This window comes from Monodelphis domestica, chromosome 7, assembly GCF_027887165.1.
Source record: "Monodelphis domestica isolate mMonDom1 chromosome 7, mMonDom1.pri, whole genome shotgun sequence".
Classification (NCBI taxonomy): domain Eukaryota; kingdom Metazoa; phylum Chordata; class Mammalia; order Didelphimorphia; family Didelphidae; genus Monodelphis; species Monodelphis domestica.
In genome coordinates, this window is record NC_077233.1 from 7,744,694 (window position 1) to 7,768,622 (window position 23,929).

General features: G+C 49.7%; 1 protein-coding gene across 3 annotated transcripts in view; it reads left to right on the top strand.

The window, feature by feature from the left end:
- AMPH (amphiphysin) overlaps positions 1-23,929 on the top strand; it is a 195,272-nt gene that overhangs the window by 135,664 nt on the left and 35,679 nt on the right. For all 3 annotated transcript variants that reach the window (XM_056804142.1, XM_056804143.1, XM_056804141.1), the window contains exons 6-14: positions 60-167; positions 803-888; positions 1,757-1,832; positions 2,502-2,584; positions 7,509-7,647; positions 9,641-9,769; positions 19,460-19,576; positions 21,123-21,146; positions 23,840-23,863. In XM_056804142.1, coding sequence (XP_056660120.1) covers positions 60-167; positions 803-888; positions 1,757-1,832; positions 2,502-2,584; positions 7,509-7,647; positions 9,641-9,769; positions 19,460-19,576; positions 21,123-21,146; positions 23,840-23,863 — 786 coding nt within the window. The remainder of the gene's footprint in view (positions 1-59; positions 168-802; positions 889-1,756; positions 1,833-2,501; positions 2,585-7,508; positions 7,648-9,640; positions 9,770-19,459; positions 19,577-21,122; positions 21,147-23,839; positions 23,864-23,929) is intronic.

Consider the following 23,929-nt stretch of genomic DNA (forward strand, 5'->3'; position numbering starts at 1 on the left):
TGACCATTTGACTGGGGCTGGATTGCGTTAGTAAAGGCCGCCATTCCCTCTGTTGGCAGATGCGCATCGCCAAGAGGAGCAGAAAGCTGGTGGATTATGACAGTGCCCGGCACCACCTGGAAGCTCTGCAGAGCTCCAAAAGGCGAGATGAGAGCCGTATCACAAAGGTAAGGTGAGCCAGGAGGTTCCAAGGACTCTCTCAGCCTGCCCTTGTGCCTGGATGGCTTCGGGGGTGATAATGAAGCCAGAGCTCTGCTGGGCTGTTGCTGGGCTGTCTGACCCCATTCCCGACACCCTGGTGGAAAATGAGCCTATTCCTCCCACTGGGACACATTTTGTTCTGAGACATTTGGAGTGCCCATTGGTAAACTGCTGTTTGTCCATCTTGGCTCAGCTCTGACAATGTCTGATGGACTCATCCTGGATTAAGGATCTACTCTGCGTGGGGTTGGGAGGTGGCCAACGGCACCCTTAGCTCCCCTCTTCAGTTCCCTCTCAGGGCTCCACTGGCCAGAACCTATGACGCCTGAAGGGCTGGCTGGCACATGGGAAGCAGGAGAGCCAGAAGCCCGAGGAGGGCTCCCCACCCTACCAGCCGCCCTAGCTTCAGATGAGTTTTTATGAAAGCCATTCTGGTATCTCGGGGAGCCAGACCTTGAGCAAGCCTGCCTCGTGGTCCAGAAGTCTTCAGGCGGCCACACAAGCCTGGCCTCAGTCTCCCCATCCAGTGACACTATTTTATATCAATGGGGTCCCGTCATTTTTAGACGAGAGGCCATAAACAGTGATTTGCTTCTTCTAGGCAGAAGAAGAGTTTCAGAAAGCCCAGAAAGTGTTTGAAGAGTTTAACATCGATCTACAAGAAGAGCTTCCTTCATTGTGGTCTAGGTAAAGCCATTGCCTGCATGCTATTTGCCCTGGTCCAGTGTCACTGCCAAGAGGGCAGACGCTGTTTTCTTTGAATCCCTGAGGTCTAGCCAGTACTAGTTCTATGGCGAGTATTCATTTTGATCGATTGATGACTCATTCAGGGATTTTGTTTTGTTTTGATTCTTTTAAACCCTCCTTTCCATCTTAGAATCAATACTAAGTATTGGTTCCAAGGCAGAAGAGTGGTCAGGGTTAGGCAATGGGGGTGAAGTGACTTGCCCAGGGTCACCCAGCTAGAAAGTGTCTGAGACCAGGTTTGAACCCAGGACTTCCCGTTTCTAGGACTGACGCTCCATTCAATGAGCGACTCAGCTGCCCCCAATTGATTTATTTTTCTAGGAAATAATCTATGTTCTTTTGGACGATTTGGAGAACTCCCCATTTCTGCAAATAGGTACTTACTGATGGCCTACTCTGTATCTTAGATATCCTTCAGTCGATCAAGGCTAAAAGATTAGAATATGCCCTCCTGAAAGTGCAATCCTGGGAAGGATTGCTGGTTTTTAATTATCTGCCTAAATCTGCAGTGGTGAAGAGAGCTTCCTCACTGGGAGTTCTCCAGGTCGATGAAGTGGTGAATCCTACAAATATCTGTCTAGAAACCCATATGAGACCAATTTAGTCATTGCAGAGATTGTTTAAAAAGAACGTCCTTGAAGGAAAAAAGGAAATCGCCAGAAAGATCAAGCCTCCTTTTATCCCTCGCATTCAAAACCCAGATGAAGACAGGGAAGCGGGGCGGTTTCTTAGCCTTTCCAGGCCCCGGTTACTCAACGACTCCCCCTCTCTCAGGCCTTCTCCCTTCTCTTTTGCTTTCTCTTCATAGGCGAGTGGGATTTTATGTCAATACTTTCAAGAACGTGTCTAGCCTCGAAGCCAAGTTCCACAAGGAAATCGCCCTGGTAAGCGGCATTGGTCATCCTCCTCAGTAAGCTCTCTTAGCTGGGACAGGCAGGCGTGTGGTCACCCTATGGCTGTAGGTCTGCGTCTTTCTGTTAACCGGCCTTCATTCTTCGTTATTGGATCGGGAGCGTGTTTGCGATGGGACGGGGACGTCCATCTCGATGAGGGTCCTCTGCCTGCCCCACTGCCAGGATGCCCTTCTGCCGTGAGCCCTTCTCTGTTTGGGGGTCCCCTCTTAGTCTATGGGAGGCTCTGCTTGACACGAATTACAGGGCCAGAGACTTCGAGTTGGGGGGCCGCCATGAGCCCGCTCTCCCAGTCCTTCATTTTACATGCGAGGAGATAGATGAGTGCTTCAAGCGTCCCCCTTGTTCCCAAAGACCTTCAGAGCACTGCAGATGAGTTTCACCAGGAGGACACTCTGCTGCCGTTGCTCAGGCACCCACATCCATCCATCAGGCCATGAAAAACATGTTAAGTACCTTCTAAGTGCCAGGGACATCCCACCCCTAACCGCAGAGCTCCCTCGGGGCCAGCATCTTCCCACCATCTCCACCTGCCTGGTCCTGGGCCTCCAAAGGCTTGGTTTAGGTCCCTCAATCACAAGCTTTCGTGAGTTGGGCTGGACTCATTGGCAGCCAGTGGACCAGTGTCTTCTGTCTCCTCAGCTCTGCCATAAACTGTATGAGGTGATGACCAAGCTGGGAGAGCAGCATGCAGACAAGGCCTTCACCATCCAGGGAGCCCCCAGGTAAGTGTCTGCAGTCCTTGGGAGCCCCATTGGAGACCTGCAGCTCCCGCAAGCCAGACTCATGGCGCTCCCAGTGCTCTTTCTCACCTCCCCTCCTGAAGAGGGGCCATCCATTATAGGGAAGAAGGAGGAAGTGAGGCAATGAATGGATGGATGAGAGAAGAGTGAGGCGTGCATTTAGGGCTCACTATGTACACTTAGCACCAGGCTGAGTCCTGGAGATACAAGTCGGAAAGCAAGATGGTCCCTCCTGTCCAGGAGCTCCCATTGTAACCGAGGGAGACCACCCAGCTTAGAAGGTTCGGGGGAGGCACATGAGGCGGTCTGGCAGTCCTCAAGAGCCCCAAGGGTGCCCAGGTAAATAGGCAGGCCACCGGGCAATACCTGGAGGTCTGAAGGATGCTATATGAGGCAGGATAAGGCCTGGTGGGCCCTGCTAGGAAGATGGCAGTTAATGGCATCCACATGGTGTGTGGAGCCACATTGACTCAGCAAGTCATCAGGAACAAGGAGAGTCTGGCTCACCCCAACTGCGCAGCAGGGTCTTTGGGTTCCCTCTGCAGGAGAAGGGTGTGGTGTCATGGTGCAACCAGAACAGGAAAGGGAACCCAGTGTTGAGAGGGAAGAGGGTCCCATGGTGCCTATTCCTGCTGGGCTCCCCAGGGAGAAGAAGTCAGAGAGGGAGAGGGGAGACCCAGGAGAAAGCAGGGCTTAAGGCCCAAGTGAAGAGAGAGGAGGCAGGATCATGGTGGTCAGCAGCATCCAAAGCTTCAGAGAAGTCAAGAAGGATGAGAAGTAGAGAAGGACATTGGCCTAAGCTCTTTCGAGACCCTTAGCTGGTCCTTTTAGTCAAGCGCTAGGATTCAGAGCCATTTTACCCAGCCTTGACAAGTAAATGACACCAAGTGTAGACGGGCCAATCCAGGCTGGGAAAAGGAGGAGAGCTTCAGAATGAAGGGAGAGAGGAGGGAACATGTACTTATTAAGAGCCTACTGTGTGCCAGTCCGGGGCTGTGTCAAGGTTTTAAAGACGGGAAAGCTCTGGCCATTTTTGTATTCCCTCAGGACCACCCCAGTAGATAGGGGAGACATTTATGATGAGAGCAAGTGAGGCAGGTCTTAACGTGAGGAGATGGGATGGCCCAGGATCAAGGTCAAAAGTCACTGAGCTAGATAGACTTGGCTGACCTCCAACTCTCCTCCCAACTTCTCCTGTAATGTGCACAAGCACATGAACTCCCCTTCTGTGCATCTACTTGAGCGTCCGGTGGTCCTCAGTCCATCTCTCCCCAGTCAAGTGCCAGCAACCTTTCCTCATCTACAATGTCCCTGTGAAACATCATTGCCCTCCATCACTGGTGCCTCAGCTATGCCCACTCTAGGGATGGCTCAGCAGAGAGCTTCCTGCCAACGGGGGGGGGGCAAGCAGCATCCACCTATATCTGCAGCACCCCAAAATTCTAAAGATGGCATCTGTCCTGATCAGATTCGGGGAATTTGAGCTAAGAGGATCCGAGTTCAAATTCCACCCCAGACATGACTCCTTGAGTGTTATTGGGCAAACCACTAAACCCCTCTTACTAATAAGGGCAATGGACTAAAATGTTTCTTCAGCCCTTTTCTATGATTTGGGATCCACAAGAGAGGAGCCAGAGTCTAAGTACCTGTTAATTAAGTACCTATTAATTAAGTACCTATTATATGCAAGTTGCTGTGCTAAGAGCTAGGGAATCAGAGAAAGGTGGAAACAGTCTTTGCTCTCAAGGAGTTCCCAGTTTAGTGGAGGAGAGAATATGCAAACAACTCTGTCCAAGTGCAATACATACAGAATAAATTCGAGATAACCAACAGATCAACAGTGTGCCCCCTCCCGCAAAGAGCTATCCCATCGAACAATATTTTTTAAAGAAAACCATTCATTTTTAAATCAGCAAAACTAATAAATCCATTGAAAAAGCCATGCAAGGTCTTGCCTACATTGACCCCTGTCTCTTCAAAGCAGTGGAGGAGGATCCCCCCCCCCCCATCTTCTTTGGAGCCATGTTTGTTCTTAGTTATTTTGCAACAACCTCCACTTTTGGTGTTGGGGTGCTGTGGTTCTTTCCATGTACATTGTTGTCATCTTTGCGTGTATCTCATTTTTTGGCTCTGCTGCCTTCTCTTTGCCTTGGTTCATCCAAGTCCATGCTTCTCCATAATCATTATTCATTGTTTCTTACAACACAACAATGCTCTGTTACATTCATCTGCCACAATTTTAGTCTTTCCCTATCTAATGGGTATCTACTTTGTTTCCAATTCTTGACTATCACAAAAAGTGCTGCCCTTACTCTTCCAGTGTATATAAAGACTTGCCTTCTTATCAATGGCCTCTTGGGCTTTATTTGCATAATTCCATGTTGCTTTCTGAAATGGCTGTGATTTTTCACAGCTCCACCAACAATGTATTAGCATACGCTCTTCCCACAGTCCCTCCACCCTTAATATCAGTTGTTATTCTATTTGGTGAAGGGTGGGAGGAGATTAGCAATAGCTCCACTATAGAAGAAGTCCAATAACTGTCATTTTTAAACTTCAAGATTACCAAATGAGAAGAAATCAATCAAAAGAATTTAAGTATCTCCAATGTAGCAGGCACTGAGCTATGTAGTGAGGAGACAAAGGGTTAAAATAAGGCAATCTCAGTCATTAAAGAGTTTAGATTTGTTCATTCAGTTAGCATTTCTTAAGCATTGTGCCAACTGAAACCAAAGCAATTAACAAGCATTTACCTACTATGTGCCAAGCACTGTGCTAGTCCTTGGAAATACAAAGACAGAATGCAAATAGTCTCTGCCTTCAAGAAGCTTGCTTCTATTGGTAGTAGGAACACAAATCCATTAGCAAGTGTTTTAAGTGCCTACTGTGTGCCAGGCCATGGACTGGGTCCTGAGATGATGAAGATAAAAATGAAACGAGGTTTACCTTCTATTAGGAGAAACAGCATCTATGCAGGCAAATAAATATAAAAAATGCCAAGTAAACAGAAGATCATTTCAGGAGGTAGGTAGAAAGATGATGCGGGGTGGGAGGACAGACCTCATTACTGACATCTGCTTCTTTCATTTTCCCAATGTCTCCCCAGAGAGAGGTGGTGAGTGAACTCCCAGAAACCCTTCTCAAAGCATCCCCTTGGGCTTGGCTTGTAGATGCCATGGTTGATGGCCAGTTGATGACTGGTCCACAACCATGGGCAGTGTTCGCTTGCTTTCTCCAAAGACCCCGAGGACCCAGCGTCCTTAGCTTGCTGAGTCTGGACCAAGGCACCACACGTGCTTTTGTCTTAGGTCAAAAAGGCCGCTTTCTCCTGAGCTGGAATATGTAGAGCCCTAGAGAGCAGAGGGGCTCCCGGCATCCCCGTTAGCAATAGCCTTTGGCAGATGTCCACTCTGGCTACCCTTCTTAGGAGCCTGGTCACTGGATGGTGTCCTGCATTGCTTCACACCATTGGGTTGGGCCCACAATTCCCTAGTCTGAAGACAGGAATGGTCATGGCGTTGGGTCACTTTGGATGCTTCCCCTCAGGCCCCTTCATCAAACAACAGCTGGTCAGGCACCGGGAAGGTAGAATCCTAACTAACTTTGTGATGGGGGAGTTCCTGAACAAGTCACTCAGGAAACAGATGGAGAGCTGAACCAGGAGTCCAGAAGACCTGAGTTCAAATCCCATCACTAACACTTACTTGGTGTAAGAAAATGTTTTGATGAGCTAAACCTCCATTTCTTCACCTGTAACATACAGATGATGGTATATATATATAAAAAAAAAAACCTATTTACCTCCTGAGGGTCTTGTGAGGTTTCCTTGGGATTAAACAAAAGACTTTGCTAAGTTGGAACCCAAACAATGTCAGGTACGGAGCTTTAAAAGCCCCACTTAATATGTGATGAGGATGCAGGGGGTGCTACATTTAATATGGTTCAAGTGGCCAGCTTAAGATGGCAGTGAGACTAGAAGAGGGGGCTTCCTTTAGGGCAGGGCTTCTAATCAAGTTTTGTGTCCTGGACTCCTCAGGTAACAGTCTGGTGAAGCCAATGGAACCCTTCTCAGAGTCATGTTCTAAACCATTGGATTTCAAAGGAAGCCAAGTATTTAATGTACAGCTATCAAGGGGGTAGCTGGGTAGCTCAGTGGGTTGTAAAGTCAGACCTAGAGATGGGAGATCCTGGGTTCAAATCTGGCGTCAAACTCTTCCTAGTTGTGAGACCCTGGATGAGTCTCTTAACCCCAGTTGCCCAGCCCGTGCTTCTCTTCTGCCTTGGAACCAATGCTTAGCATTGATTCTAAGACAGAAGGTAAAGATTAGAAAAAAATACAGCTATCTAAATATATCTTTTTAATTCAGACCCTTAGTTAAGAATCATCAGACTCAGGGGGCAGCTGGGTAGCTCAGTGTGTTGAGAGCTAGGCCTAGAGATGGGAGGTCCTAGGTTCAAATTTGACCTCAGACACTTTCCAGTTGTGTGACCCTGGGCAAGTCACTTGACCCCCATTGCCTAGCCCTTACCACTCTTCTGCCTTGGAGCCAATACACAGTATTGACTCCAAGACGGAAGGTAAGGGTTTAAAAAAAAAAAGAATCATCAGACTCTTGAAACAGTCACCAGACTTGGGGCCTGGGGGTCTGAGTTCAAATCCCAATAGAGACGTTTGCCCTTGAGCCTTAGTTTCCTCAACTGTAACCTGAAGAGAATAGTATTGCTCTGCCCACCCCGCAGGGTTGTCATGAAAAAAAAATGCTTTGGACAACGTAAAGGGCTCCAAGAAAGGAAGTTCTATCACTATTATTCCATGAAGGTTGATTTTGGATATTTACTCAAAAGAGGGAAGAAATCCCCTCTCGTGCTTGGGCTGTGAAATGCTTACTTCTCCGTTTCTCTCTAGCGATTCTGGTCCTCTCCGCATCGCAAAGACGCCATCGCCACCAGAGGAGCCTTCCCCCTTGCCCAGTCCAACAGCTAGCCCGAATCACACCCTGGCACCTGCCTCTCCTGCCCCAGCCCGGCCAAAGTCGCCTTCCCAGGTAGGAGGGGCAGGGAGAGATTCAGGAGGGATGTGCAGGGGACATGGCCAGAGAAGACTCCCTGGCAGCCTCCCCCTGGAGGCCACTCACGTCGGTGGAGGTTACTTGGGACTGCAGACGTCCCACAGAGCATCACAAAGATGGTTGCTGAGAGTGACCTTTCTGGTCCCCCTCGCACGCCTCAGCTCGGCTCTCTTCCATTTCCACAACCTTCTCCGAAATCCCCTCTACGTGCCGCCATGTTGGTCCTCACAATGTTCATGTGCCCAAACCCAACCCATCTGTCAGGGCTCAGTGGAAACAGCCCCCCTCTGAGCTCCCCAAACCCTTGGGTTGACTCTCTGTCCTTTTTGCCCATTTCCCCATACTGACTCTCTCCCAGGACCTCAATGGAGTGACCCCGTTTTTCACAACTTTTCACCTTCCATTGCAACTCGCTCAGTACTCTGTGCTGAGCCGTAGTCGGTGACACCAGGGACCTGGTAAAACAACCATTGTCTGCCCGCACATTGGGAACCACCCACAGAAGCCCTCCAGTTGTTTCTTGGTTTCATTTGGTCTCCACCTGGCTTTTCACTGGCATCACCAATGCTCAGCGTGAACATTCTCTCCATTGACCTAAGCCTGAAGCTCCTTGGAACTGAGTGACTTTGGGGGCAGCTGGGCAGCTCAGTGGATTGAGAACAGGCCCAGAGATGGGAGGTTCTGGGTTCCAATCTAGCCTCAGACACTTCCTAGCTGGGTGACCCTGGGCAAGTCACTTGACCCCCATTGCCTAGCCCTTACCACTCTTCTGCCTTGGAGCCAATACCCAGTATTGATTCCAAGATAGAAGGTAAGGGTGAGAGAGAGAGAGAGAGAGAGAGAGAGAGAGAGAGAGAGAGAGAGAGAGAGAGAGAGAGAGAGAGAGAGAGGGAGGGAGGGAGGGAGAGAGATTATCATGTCCTGGATGGAAACACACTCTTCGCACATTGATCAGGAAACCAGAATCCAGTTCTCACCAATGACATAAACTAGCTGAGTCTCCTTAGGGAAGTCACTTCCCAGGTCATTGTCCCAGATGACAATTTATTTTATTTTTCAATGAACAAATACTTATTTTCTCTCCCACCCTCTGTGGTTTAAAAGAAAAAAATCCTTATAAGAAATACGCAGGCAAAACCAATTCCCATTGAGTCCAAATATGAAAATGTCTGTTCCATTCTCCATCTTGAATTTGTCACCTCTCTTGATTGTAGAATAAAAGCTCATTAAGGGCAGTGATTTTTGATACCACAGTAGATATTTAATAAATGTTTGTTGATTGACAAACTAGGGACTCATTGCAATTCACAGAAGTGGAGAGAGTTTTTACTTTGAGAGTTCCCAAAGCCATTGAAAGTGTAGATCTAGACTTTAAGAAATGACCCATCTTTTCTTTTAGACCAATTGGAACAAGGCTCTTTTTTCATGCACTCTGTTTGTGAGATTCATTCATTCATGTAGTACTTCAGGTCTGAGACTCCCAAACTCTCCACCCCCCACCCCCAAGCAACAACAATGACAACAATGATGGACCCATGCCTTGGGGACTTTCTTGGTCTAGACTAGGCTTCAGGGGCACATAAGAAAGGGTTTCTGGGCCAGAGCAGGAGCCTCTGACCAAGCTCCTCTGGTATAGAAAAGATGCCTCTTTGATTAAGAACTGGGGATGGGGGAACCTCAAGGGCCATCAAGTCCAACAAGTGACTGACCAAAGTAGCACAAATAGGTTAAGCATTAGCTTAGGTAGGATTTGAACCCAGGTTCCTGAGCCAACATTCTTTCACTGTACCCTGGTACCTTCTTGTGTACACGTTCTATTCTGCACCAACCAGGAGAGCATCTTCCCTATAAGAGGTCACAGTGCTTTATAGAGGAACCACAGGAACCCCGAGAGGCTATTTCTGCTGGTGTAGGTCGGTCACAGGACTTGGATGCTCACACTTACCAGGGTCTCATCCTTTCTTCCTAGTTGCGGAAAGGGCCCCCAGTCCCACCTCTACCCAAAGTCACACCCACCAAGGAACTGCAGCAGGAGAATATCATCAGCCTCTTTGAGGACAACTTTGTCCCAGAAATCAGCGTGACAACTCCTTCTCAGGTGAGGGATGCAACCTGTGATGGGGGGGCCTGGGTGGGGCCACAGAATGTGCATGTATATGTGTGTGTGTGTGTGTGTGTGTGTGTGTGTGTGTGTGTGCTGCCCCACGCTCACATATGAAGGAAAGGACCCAAGGAGAGGGGTTTGAGCTGCTGTGACGACTGCCTGGTCCACTTTGGGCTACCATCTCTCACCACCCCCCATGGCTTTATCCAAGAGATCTGAAGAGAAAATGGACAGTGGGGGGGGGTTGTGTGGAGGCTGCTGCTGATTCTGAACACCCCGAGGCAGCCGTGGCCTCTCTAAAGAGCCATCCCCATGGCTGGATGAGGAATGTCTGCATCATCCTGGCATGGCTCTGGTGTGAAGAACAGGATCTAAGGGGTGTGGCTCCTCCTAATGTTGGTCTAAGAGAAAACCCCGGAGGGCAGAGCCCATAAATTGCCCTCAGAACCCCAGGGGCCACAGGCTCTTTCACACTCTTTTGCAATAAATACTTGCTACAGTTACTCATGCCAGCAAGAAGCACAAAGCAAGAGGACTGTTGTAAGAACGAATGGATGGATGGATGTGTGGATGGATGGACAGATGGATGGATGGATGGATGGATGGATGGATGGATGGATGGATGGATGGATGCATGCATGCATGAATGGGTGGATGGATAGATGGATGGATGGATGGGTGGATGGATGGATGGATGGATGGATGCATGAATGGGTGGATGGATGGATGGATGGATGGATGGATGCATGAATGGGTGGATGGATGGATGGATGGATGGATGGATGGATGGATGCATGAATGGGTGGATGGATGGATGGATGGATGGATGAATGCATGAATGGGTGGATGGATGGGCAAGAAAGCTTCTGTCAGGCACTTAATTTATTCCAAGCACTGTGGTTAAGGGGCCTGGATAGCTATGCGTAAGTGAAAGCAACTCTTGCCCACAGAGAGCCTTGTTCTAATGAGGGAAACAATGCACACAGGGAAATGATGGTCTTGGAGGGAGATTTTGATTTGGAGAGTTCTGGAGGGGGTCAGTAGAACCATACATTAGTACACTGATGCAGCCTTTCCAATAGAAGAAGCTCATTGATTTAATGAGGGATCCCCAAATGTTTCCATTTTGGAAAAGGGACCATGGAGGGTAGATGTGCATCCAGAAGGGAGCTATCATGAAAATGACTGAAAAGGAAACTGAGGCATGATTGGAGCCTCATAGAGTGGGCAATGAAAAACACTCAGCAATAGGGACTGAGGCTCCAGTGCAGGAGGTCCCAAGCTGAAAGGTGAAATTCTCTAGGTCATAGTCTAAGGCTCCAGAAGCCAGGTCAATGGTAAGAAAATGGTCAAAAAGCCAAATAAGTATAAGGGAAAGAATAGGGGCACATCCTCCCAAATAACAGGACTGATGTCATGGCCAGACCCATGTTCTACATGTTCTACAGTAAGCCCATTTGTCCTCTTCCAGAGGTACATTTTAGGTAGGTAGGCAGGACAGGAAAGTGGTTGGAGTTTGGGAGTTAAGAAGAAAGCCCACCTCCCATAGTCCTGATGAGATCTTGTGGAAAGCCCTTAATTGTTCTAGGCCTCCTTTTCCTCTTCTCTAAAGTGACAATTTGACCTTTTGGGTTGTTGGGCAGATTCAGTAAGAAAACTTAGGGGAAGCACTTTGAAAACTTACATTGCTGTGTAAACACTAGCTATTTTTGTTATTGCTGGTGATGGTAGTAGTAGTAGTAGTAGTAATAGTAGTAGTGATAGTGGTAGTGGTGGTGGTAGTAGTAGTAGTGGTAATAGTAGTAGTGGTAGTAGTAGTAGTAATAGTAGTAGTGGTAGTAGTAGTAGTGGTAGTAGTAGTAGTAGTAGTAGTAGTAGTAGTAGTAGTAGTGGTAGTAATAATTTGGTGGTGGTGATGGCTGCAGCTGCAGTGGCATAAATAGGGTCTCAATAGCCTCAGGGAGAATGATTATGAGAATCAGTGAAAGAGACTAAGGATTCCATAGAGAAGTTCTGACTCAGGGAAGACCTAACGATTGTGTTCACTGTTTGAAGGGCTGCCACATGGATGGGGCACAGATTTATTATCTTCTTCTCCCTCAGAGGCAGAATTGGGAGCAGTGGATCCTGTTGTAGGGAGCTGGACTTAGTCACGATGTCAGGGGAACCTTCTTCAGTTTGGGGCTCTCCCACCAGGGGGTCCAGTGCCTAGAGGAGCAGTGGGTCTCTCCTCACTGGAGGGCTTCCAGCCAAGGGTACTCAGGTTCATTTTGAAGGCATTCTTGCTTAGATCCAAGTCAGATGAGATGGGGACGGCCACTGCGGTCCCCTCCAACTCTGCAATGCCATGGCTTTAAGCTCACCATTGCTCTTTTTTTGCCTTATTTCCATTATTTTTACACATTTTCCTTAGTTTCAATTTTTTATCATTTATCAAAATCTAGCAGCTGCAGATGGATTAGAGCCCAAGATTTGAAGCTTTTCTCCTAATGATATCTGAGCTTACTGTCACATGCAAAGTAGATGACTGAGGCAGCAGCCCAATCATATTTGAGCCCTAATTTAGATAAGACAGGCCAGAAAAATCACTTTGTTTAAAACATCTGGATCCCTTTTTCTGATCTACATTGTTGGTGAAGTGGAAAGGTTATTGGGTTTATTTCTGGTTTTGTTCCCCCAACCCCTAAATCCTTACCTTCAATATTAGAATCAATACTAAGTATCGGTCTCAAGACAAAAGAGTGGTAAGAGTTAGACAATTGGGGTTAAGTGACTTGCCCAAAGTCACACAGCTAGGAACCGTCTGAGTCCAGATCTGAACCCAGAATCTCCAGTCTCCAGTTTTGGCTGTCTATCCACTGAGCCACCTAACTGCCCCAGATAATTGGATTTTTTTAAGTCAGAGCATCTGAGTTTGAATACTAACTTAACACTTGGTTCCTGTGTGACTGTGAGCAAACTTGGCTCCCCAGGGTCTCTGAGGGGATTGGACTAAATGACCCCAAAGATCTCTACTAACTTTTAATCTATAGTATGCCTGCTTCAGAAACCCACTCACCGTCCATATGGATATAAGCAGGAGGGTTGAGTTCCTTGGTTTGAAAAATGGAGCAGGAGGCCCAGTGGTAAAATGGCATCCAAGGCACCAGCTTTGGGTCAACTCCAACATGTTTCCATCCCTTTGGGAGCCGAGTTCTTGTAGACTTCCCAGAAAATATCATCTTCCAACTGTGTTAGCCTGGATGACCTTTTAAGTTCTATGATCCTATGAGTCTACCAAGTCTCCATCGACAAGTCATCAGGTCTGAGAGCCTCAGTGTCCTCATCTGCAAGATGGGGATAAAAATACTGGTAGTTCCTACCTCCCTGGGAAGGTATTGCTGTGAATGTAAAGTGTAAAGTCACCGGACACCAGGGCACCCGCACTAAGCATGACCTAGGAACATGGGCAGAATTCCACACCGAGCTGGGACACACAACTCCTCCTCACAAGGAGCTCTTGTTTATTTTTAGCAGTGCGCAGATGAAGAGAGAAGAGAGAAGAAGCTGAAGCACAAAGGGAAGCTGAGCAAGCAGCTGTGGGGAAACAGGATATCGGACATCAGAGCACTGGGATGGCTTGGAATGGGCTTTTATTCTCCTGAAAAACGTGTGTGTGTGTGTGTGTGTGTGTGTGTGTGTGTGTGTGTGTGTGTGTGTGTGTGTGTGTTCAGCAGAGGGTTCTGTTTCAATTAAGTTTCTACTCATTCTTGGAAGGGCTTCTTTCCAAAGGGACCTCCCCTTTGAATAGAGAAGAGGTTTGTTTGCAGAAGTCATGGCATCACAGGATTGAAACTGGAAGAGACTTCAGAGGGCATCTTAGTGGAGAGAACACCAGACCTGGATTCAGGGAGACCTGGGTTCTAATCCTGCCTTAGATGTTGGCATGCCTTTTGATCGTGGGCAAGTTACTTAGCAATAACAGCCTCGATTTCCTTCTCTGACAAATACAGGGGTTAGAAGGAGGAATCTCATCTCATTGTCAGGACAACAAACCATTTCCAACACCCTCAAATCTTGGGGATTTTGTTTTTATTTCACCAAACATTTATTAAAGGTGAGATACTGTGTTAGGTGCTGGGGATACAAAGGCAAAAATGTAACACCTCCTGCTTTTAAGAAACTTCCATTTTACTGAGGAGAAGCCACATATGTACAGAGAAGGAAATACAAAGTAATTTGAGGAGAGGAAGAGTTCTGACACCTGGGAAGGGAGAAAGGAAGTGATCTGGGAAGGCTTCCTGTAGGAGGCGGTCCCTTAGTTCCCAGGATTAAATAGCTAGAACTGAAAGAAAACTTAGAACTCAGAGAGCCCAACTCTCCCATTTTACAGATGAAGAAATTGGAGTCAGAAGGGATGAAATGTCCTAGTCAGGGTCACACAGGGAGGAAGTAGAAGGGCTGAGATTTTAACTCAGGTTCTATTACTTCAGGTTCATTCCTCTTTTCAGGGAATCATGGTACCTGCATGTTGAAAGAGACTAGACATTCTAGGAGGCAGAGAAGGTTGAGAGCCATGAAGGATGACCTGGACAAGAGCCCAGAGGTGGTAAATGGCATATTGAGTTCACGGAGCAGAAAATGAGCCCATTTGACTGATTCTCGGTGAAGGAAGGGCAATGAAGTTATTGATTTAAACCTGGGTGGGATCATGGTGGTCATTGAGACTAAACTCCACCCTTTACAAACGAGGAGGCTGAGACCAGAAGAGGTGACAGAATGAATCTGGGAAGCCTGGTGGGAGCTGGAATGTAGAGTGTTCAGTACCAGATTGAGCGGGCATCTGCAAGGATGGAAATGTGGGTAGAGAAGATCTTAAAAGAAAGAGATCTCTTGGCTACCCCCCACCCCCAGGCTGTTCTGAGTCTACACCTGACCCCTTTGTTGGATCACCAAAGAGATGAGCCTTCTTTCCTGGACTCTGCTCTCCAGCAAGCCGAACGAAGAAGCTAGCTCCATCATTCCCGTTCTTTCCGGGGTGGCTATCGGTCCTGACCATCTGTCAGTGTGGCCTGCTTGTGAATCATTCAAGGTTCACCAAAGAGACAAGAGTAATGCCTAGATGAGTGAGACACCCCAAAGTGGTTTCTTCTGCTTTTCCCATGAGTTATGCCTCCTTCTCCCCAATAGCTACTGCTACTCTCCTGACATGCTCAGATTGGGGAGCGGGCATTAAAAGTCACTTGGAGCAACTCCTTGTCCTATGGATGAAGCCTCCTCTACACGCCCCCCCCCCCAAGACTCCCACAAGGGCCCATCCACTCTCTCTTGGAACATTTCTAGGAAGCTCATTCCTTTGTAGAGAAAGTGGTTCTGGGGTCTAATGACCCAGGTTCAAATCCTGCCTTTGATATGATCTTTGCAACCTTGAAAAAAATCACTTAACTTGGTGGATCTCAGTTTTCTCCTCTGTTAAAGGGTGGTCTCTGGGGACCCTTGCAGCTCTCCCCCTCTAGTTCTATGATCCCCCGCTTCCCCAGTGGTCTCTTCTAGTCCTGACCTTCACTCTTCTTTCGTCCAAGGCAGGGACAGGGGAGAAGAAGCTTGGCTATTTAATGAGTTACTTTTATTCCTTTGCTAACATATCTGCAACCTGGGCCTTTCCAAGTGGCCGCCACCGCTCTGCGGTCAGTTGTGGCAATGAGCTAGCTTTCCCCTTCCTCACTTAGACACATCTTTTTCAAATGTGCCCCTTGTCGGTGGAGCAGACAGTTCCCAGGCCAATTCCTCACTCCTATCAGATCGTCTTAGACAGCCAGCCTTCCTCCCAGGTGACGCTGGATTACTGATGACTGTTTGGGCTCAGGGATGGAGCTGATTATCGTCCCATCATGTCCACTTGGACAGCCTGAGAGACTGTCACCTTGTCCTTTCCCTGAGCTTCATGAGTGATGCGAATCCCTTAGGTCAGGGCACACGTCAGCGTTTCCCAGAGCGTCTGTTTCTTGCCCAAATGAAGAACTCAAACAAAAAGGAAAAAGAATGTTCCAGAACGTTTGCCCTTCCGTTGGCCTCCCTGGAGCATCTCTGACCCCAGCGATGGCCTTTGCTGGTGGGTCTAACCTTTAGGGATGAGGCCCCACCAAGGAAAAGGTTTGTTGGGGGGAGGCTGCTGAGCTTCCCCGCCAGCAGCTCACTCCCTGCTTCGGTCTGGAGATAGGTCAGCCTCAGAAAGCTTCTTCAAAACAGGCTGCCCATCTATGGGCACCCTACCCTGCCCACGCCATGCCCGTGTGGGCATGACGGAAGTCCCCACATGGAGAGGAATGGGGGGAGGCGCCATTTCCCTACAGTTCTGTGCCCTGAGGTCTTGGTAACAGTTTCAGCTAAGATCCAGGATGCTCCCTAAGCCATGCTCCCTTCATCTAAGGAATCTGCCCCGTGTTTGTTAGGAAATGGAACCGGAAGCTTCTGAGGACAGGCCTTCTCTGATTGTGATAGGTCACATTTTTGCCATGTTTTACTTGCAACAGTCCTGTGCACCACTCTCCTTTTTCTAGAAAAGAAGGGACAGGAATATAAAATGACATGCCCAGGGTCACCCACCTAGAACGTGCCTGAGGCTGAATTCACACTGGAGTCATCCTGACTCTTAGGCCAGTGCTCTATCCAGTGCGCCATCTTGTGACCTTAGAGTGCCTAGTGATGTTGGGAGGGTGTTGCTGGAGCAATTATGTCCTTTATGCCCCAGAATATGTAAGGGATCATCTAAGCCACCTTCCAGTTTAATGCAATGAGCAAGAGATAAGCTGTGGGCATTTAGGGTGCCCATCGGCTTCCTTGTGATGTCAAGGAAAAGCAAAGAACGCTGGGAAGAGCCACTATGGGAGGAGCTGCTCTGGGAGGATGCGGTGAACATCGCATAGGAAGGGCAGACAGGGACTGGCTGAGCTTTGCCCAGTTGGAAGATATTCTCCCTGAAGGATTAGGAGTTGAGCAGAAGATTCCGTTTTGGCAGCCACTTAGCCTGGAACGTCCCCGGAGGGTGAGGGAACCACTGGATGTTCGGATCTTTGTGGTACCTCACTTTGCCGAACTAGTCTCCAATCTGCCCCATCGACTCCGGCCGTCTGTGGGGCTGGCAATAAGGGCAAACAGATCCAGCCCCTTCACTGACAGCGACACAAATGAAAATCCTCCGCTGGAGAACCAGCTTTGGGGGTGGCCTGAGGGGCAGAACGTGGGCGTGGGCAGCTTGCCTTGGGCACGGGGCAGCTTAGCGCCGGCACTCCGGACGTCTCCTCCAAGGAGGGAGGCAGAGTAAAGTCCCCCCACACCGAAACATGCTGCGATTCTGCCAGATGGGTGTTGACAAGGTGCTCTCCAACGAGGGGGCTGTGACAAGCGCCCGCGCCCGGCGGTGAAGCTTTCGGATCTTCCTTCGAAATGTGAAAGCGTGAAAGCAGCAGCCTTATTCCCTCGACGGTTTATTGGACAATCTAACAGGCGGCCGGCCGAGTCCAGATCATGGTGGCAGAGTCCATTCCTTCTGGAAACTGGCTTAAAGAAACTTGAGCTTCTCTTCATCAAATTCCTGATTAGCTCTTGACCAATGACAGGCTGAGGACCAGTTCGCACTGCACACGGGGTCAGCTGGGGCTTCCAGAGCAAACGGAAATAGTCCGGGAGGCAGCTGGCCCGGAATCGCCCCCAGACCACCATTGGGGCCGGGTTTGCTTTTCAAGACATTTTTCCATGGTGGCATCAACCGCCCTTATTTGTAACAGAGGGGATTTGGCTTTGTGATCTCTGCACGCGTCTCTGTGTGGACACAGGCCAGGCCAGGAAGGCCCTCTTTACTTTTGAGAATTTTACCTTTCAAGATAGGCAGGTTCTTGGAGAACATGAACCTGAGGCCCAATCACTTATTAGAAATCTTTGGAGGGGGCAGCTGAGGAGCTCAGTGGATGGAGGGCCAGGCCTAGAGACGGGAGGTCCTGGGTTCCAATCTGGCCTCAGACACTTCCTAGCTGGGTGACCCTGGGCAAGTCACTTACCCCCATTGCTGAGCCCTTACTGCTCTTCTGCCTCGGAACCAGCACACAGCACGGACTCTAAGGCAGAAGGTGAAGAAATGACAAAAGAACTCATGTGGCCCCGGATGGCATGCTGTGCCCGGCCATGGGCTGGAGTGTGACTGCTGGAAGTCGCTGGGAGCCCAGGTCAGCTCCGCAGTCCAAGGAAGTGGATAGACTCTTCAGATGCCCTGACCCGCGGAGCCTTGAGCTTCCCCCTGAACCACTGGAGGGACGGGGAGCTTTGGGGCGTCTCTGGTCTTTGGAGGCTTCCCTTACTGCCAGCCTGAATCCGAATCACTGTTCAGACAGCGACTTCCAGCTCAACCATTGCAAAGAAGCCCTCAAGATGGAGGCCAACGAGAAGCCTTCCAGTGGAGGGGAGCGATGGGGGAGGAGGGTCGTTGTTTCCATTAAAACTGCCGCGTGGGTGTGGGGAATGGGCCAAAATTAGCTGCTATTTTCTCCTTGACTTAGTCCCAAAAATAACTCCCAAATGACAGCCCCTCCTTGTGTTTTGAGACTTACTGGGAGAATTAGGAGCCTTCCCCGTTTCTCACAGGTTTCCTAAAGGGCACCCATTTGGTATTTGGGGCATTTCCTAACTGGCAACTTGGCGATGCTGGCCTGGGCCAGGAAGAGCCTTGACTCCCAAGGCTTGAGGAATCATCAGAGGCAAAGAGGAAATCCCGGGCCGCAAAGCTTTGTCCACGACCAAGGACTGGTCAGCCAGTTGGCCGTGGCTGACCTTCTCCTTTGTCCCTTTCCCCACAGGTTAAATGTGAGTACGAGAGCCAGCTTGCTTTGGGGGTCTTCTGGCTCTTAAGGCACAGGTCCAGCCATGCCATTGCCCCGCTCTATTTATTTTATACATTTAGAAACAGGATTCGAGCCTCAGTGGTCCTCTGTTGTCTCCTGCAGAAAATATCAGCTCCTCTCTGGTGTGAAAGCCCTTGAAAGTCTGGGTGCGAGCTGTCTTTCCAGGCTGCTCCTCACCCACTCCACCTTCCAGCCCAAATGACCTCCTTTCTGTTTCTTGTCTAGACGGCTGTCCCCAGCCCTGGAATCCACTCGCTCTCATCCCTAGCTCTTAGGATCTCTTTAGCCTTGGAGGGCTCAATGTAGATGCCACCTTCCCTGGTCTACACCTTTCCTGGTGACTCCTCCAATGGTCAGCGGGCTCACCACTCTCCAGATTGGCTTCCTAAGCATTCTGGATTACTTGGCACCTGGGCATCTTGTATCAGGCGGGGGTGGTACGAGTTCGGTGAGATCAGGGACCATTTCGGTTGGATCTTCCTGTCGCCAGCACCCAGCATTGGGCCTGGCATCTGGAAGGCGCTGATTAAATACTTATTTATTTGGATTGAGCCGACTCTTTGGTGTCCTAAGAGTGGGCCGTCAGCCATCCCTCTGGGTCTTCTCCTCCTCTGAGACTCTTGTCTGGAACTTTCTGGAAACCCCCTGAGAGGAGGGACTAGACGGAGCCAAGCCCTTTCCTCCAATGCTGGAGGAGCCCTCGGGCCATTTGTCTGGCTCTGGGCTTGGGAAGTAAGCCATGACTAGCTGAGCAGGGAACCCCGGCAGACTCCTGACACTAGTTTCAAGTCATTGACTTCTTCCCTCCCAGAATGAAGTTCCGGAGCAAAAGAAAGAAGAGTCTTTGCTCGATCTGGACTTTGACCCTTTCAAGCCGGATGTGACCCCCGTGGGATCGGCAGGAATTGCCCCCTCACCCATGTCTCAGGTAAGGGATCATTTTTTTGTGGGGGGAGAGGAAGGGCGGTGATGTGGCAAGCACAGACCCCCATTGGTCACTTTTTTGCTAACGAGGAACAGGGCTGCCCAGCTTATGAAAAGGACGCTGCCCTTCCGGGGATCCCCTGTCTCATGGTAGTTTCCCAGAGGATCCTCCCGAGGATACCCCTGTCCTCCCCACTGACCTCTATCAGAATGAAGAAAGAGATGAAGGTCCGGTGCGTCCAAAGGGGCCGAGATTTTACGATCTTTTTTAAATGTGTTTAGCACGGAAGGCCACTCAAATATGGATCTATCTGTTCCTTTGGCACTTATTTGCAACCAAAGAATTGAGCCATCTTGGGACGGCTCAGCTCAGCTCAGGAGATGCCATCTCATGGCCGCAGATAAAGCCTTCTTGGCTTTTCACTGCAGATAGAGATGCCTCTTGGGGTCGTGGCCCAAACAGAGGTATCCCACATGGCCTTCCAAATGTTTCCCAGCTCCGTGTACAGGAAGAATAGGTAGAGCCTCAGACATCAACGGAGCAAGGAATTTAGCAGAACGCAGTGGACCGGGATGCCCCAACAGAGCTGGGGAGGGCCTTGGGTATCATCACTCCTGCCTTTTCTGCTCAGGGAACTCCTTTTTAGTAAAGATTCTCTCCAAGATGCATCACTCCCCCTCCGGCTTTCCCCTGTCTGAAGTTCCCCTGAACCAAGGACTATAAGAAGGTTGCGGGTTGGGGGTGTGTGTGCAGAGATGCCACATGGACCACATCTCATTGCACTTTTGTTTGACCACTTGAACCCAAGCAGTCACTCCTGCCTCTCAAACCCTGTTGGAACAAGCCACAGAGCAGGGGTTTTCCACAGGCCTTGGAGTTCATAGATCCTTGTCTATAAGTGGGTGCCCCGTGTTCATTCTTCAACCCCCAAGCCAACTGGCCCCCATAAGCAGGAAAGGAGGCTCCATTGTGAAACAAGAGAAGGAAGGAGCCACCACGGAATCCATCTTGCCCTCTTATCTCCTGACTGCTCACATGCTTAGGATCTCCATCACATTTCCAGATAATGAACTTGGACCACATGCTGCAGAGCCCATCTTAGTGTCTGAACTCCAGGCAGACAGCCACCTTTCCTGACTTTAAGGAAAGAATTCAGCCCTGCGGTCCCAGGACACTGTCCCGTTACCTTTATTCTGCCAGCATACCTTTACTTCTCTCCAAAATAGATTCCCTTCCCTCCTCTCAGGGCTCAGGATCAACATTCCTCCTAACTGAGCTTTCCCTCTTGGGATCTCGGCCATCTGTCCCCAGCAGTGAGTCTATCCTTTAAGGAACCAAGACCCCTTTCTAGATGTGCGCATCGAGGAAAGTCATCCCACTTGTCAGATTTCAAATGGAATACCTCCCCCATCCCTCACCCTTGGGAGAAGCCAAAAAGCTGCTTGACCAGAGTCCCTGAGTGACGTTTAGCCCAAGAGCCCACTGGACCAGCCATCCCCAAAGGCCCTGCTTCGACCGGACTGACAACCTCTCCTTTTCTTCTTTTCAGACATTGCCCTGGGACTTGTGGACGGTAAGGCTCTTCTTAAGCATCGTGGGTGCGGGTACCTCTGAGTCTCTCTCCGGAGAGCCCTCCATGCTTGTGTTCTTCATCCGGTCTTTTTGTGCCTGGAAAGCTAAAATTACGTTACAGGTTGTTGTCTATAATTCTCCCTCCAGCCTTTACCAGACAGCGAAAGGCACTTTGTGTTTCTGGAGGTCCCCAAAGAGGCTGACCAGGCCATCCATTCGCACCATTTGGCCGCCTCTAGTCGGGTTGTTTGATTGCTTTTTGGGCTGGAGCTGTATGGGCAGGGGGATCCCCAGGGTGGGGGGATCCCTCCCCTGGCACAGTCAGCAGCTCATCTTGACTCGTAGCCCTTGGGAGGGAGCCGACTGAGACTCTGAAGGGCTTGAGCCTTGTCCCCTAGTGTGGGTGGCTCGAAGGAAGGCCAGCTCTCTCTACGCGACTGGCCTGACCTTCAGCCTTGAGTTGCCCAAACTTCACTCGCCTTGGGTCGGGCGATTCTGAGATGGCCAAGAGAATGGCCGAGGAAAAGGACAAAAAAGGATGAGAGGGCCCCAAGAATTCCATTAATATGATATAGGTTGTACATATGTTATCACATAATACATATTTCCATGTTAGTCTTGTTGTGAAACAAGACACATTGCTTACATTAGAGAAAAATTCCTGGAAGAAATAAAGAATGGGTATATTTCAAAAAAAAAAAAAAAAAAAAAAAAAAAAAAAAAGGATGAGAGGGAACAAAGGTGTACTTGGCAGAGCAAAGCCATGTACAGTACAGCAAGATGAATGGCATTGTAATAGGAATCATGACAGGCTTCCAGTGCACAGAGCACTTGCTGGGGTCCTCTCAATAGCCCTGTGCTGCAGGGGCCATTATTATCCCCCTTCCACGCACTGGGAAGTCAGGCTGAGAGATAGTTGGGAATTTTGCCTGGCAGTGTTTAAGCTCCCTCCGTCCTGAGTTCAAATCTGGACGTCTATCAATACCACACGCTGGAACACAGGGGTTAGATCGCGGGCACCGAAGTCTTTGTGCCTCTTGTCACCACTCTCGTTAGCACCGTGTCACCCAGAGGTGGTGGGGCGAGGGGCCCCACTCCTGAACAGGGGCTTCAGAACGAGAATGGGAAGTCTCTAAAAGGCAGGTTGCTTTGCCTCTGAAGCAACTGCTGTCCCATCATCCTCCAGAAGCAGAGACTGCACCCCTGTGTGTGTCCCGACTCCTTTTGACAGCGGTCTGGTGAAGCTAGACGCTCCCCTCCGTGAATGAGGGTTTTAAATCCATAAAATCCACGGAATTGCAAAGGAAACCTCTCGTACTGAAGCGCAGATCGGAATAGCTTTACATATTCAATAGAGAAATACTCGACTTTAACATGAAAATCTCCGAAGGATCAGTTCGCGGACCTCGGGTTAAGGCTTGCCATTTGGGGACATCTTCCCATTAGACGGAGTCAGACTCTGCGGGGTTAGATGGACTGACGTCCTGGGGGCCAGCCTGAGGCCAAGGGCAAGTCATTTCATTTCTCCAGGCCTCTGGGAAATGGGGCAAAGGACACCTCGCCCTTCCCTCGGTCCCCAAAACTTACAAAGTGCCAAGGAACGGGGTGCTCAGCTCCCCAAGTGCCCCCAGCATTTCAGAGGGGAAAGTACCGGAGGAATAGCAATGAAGGATGCGTCCTTCTGCTGGCTCTGGGTGATGGTCGGGGTTTCTGGACGCAGGGTGGGATTGCCAAAGGAAGACAGTGAGGGGGGGATGCCGCATGGCATTCGTCTTGTGCCCCCGGCTTTACAAAGCAGAGTGCAGCCTTTGCGAATGCCAGCTCATTTGAGCCTCATGAAAATCCCAGCATGGAAGGAGGGGAGGAAGCTCCCCCTTGGCTGGACCACCCAAGGACCCTCAGTAGCCGACGCAGCACTCAGACTGGGTAAGCAGTGACTAGTAATGAATGGCAGGGACTCTTCTAAGAAGGGCAGCTCTCCTGCCTAGAACCCGAGCCCTTTCTGCTCATGAATGGCTCCATCTCCCCATCCCACAGGGCTTTTGCTGGATCTGACAAGCTTATGGGAGCCCATCACAGGACACGTGAAGACAGCCTCGTGGTCCTGGGTGGACAGGCTCTACTCCCTTGCCCGGGTTCAAGGGACTTAAAGCTATCCCTTGGGACTAAAGTCAAAGTCATTTTCAGGTGCACCAGGTTTTCTCTGACTACAGAAAAAACTAAGTGGGCTTTGATAGCCTCCGCAAGGTGCCCTCCAGACTCTCCTGGACCCTTTTCCATTGTAACTCCCTGTTAAAGCAGAGATTGTGGCCACCTGGATGAAGGGAAGTCAGCCCTGGCTCTGGAAGCCAACCCTCCGTCCCTCTCTGTCGGGAGAAGGGCTGGGGCCAAACTCTGCCCCTGTGGCCTCTCTTCCTCCCAGACAAAGCGAAGGGGCTCCCCCCCTCTGGCCACTGTCCTCTCCTTGTGGGTCGGCTCTCTCTCCCTCTAAAGCATCCTCGACATTTCCTCTATTTTGAGCTCGCTGCGAAGGGGCCATTTCCCTCCTGTCCAATGTGAGCCTCAGGAGGGTAGTTTGTCCCTGTGTCTCCGGTGTCCGGCACACCGTAGGCCCTTCCCAAATCTTTGTGCCTTGAATTTGTCGTGTCCAGCCGTGTCTTTCTTGCCTCACGTGTCTGCTTTTCCTCCCTACAGACAAGCAGCGAGCTGGTCCAGCCGGTAGGTCACCTTTCTGAGATTTCTCGCTTTACTGTAGTGATGAGCGCGCGGTGCTTGTGTTCTTGT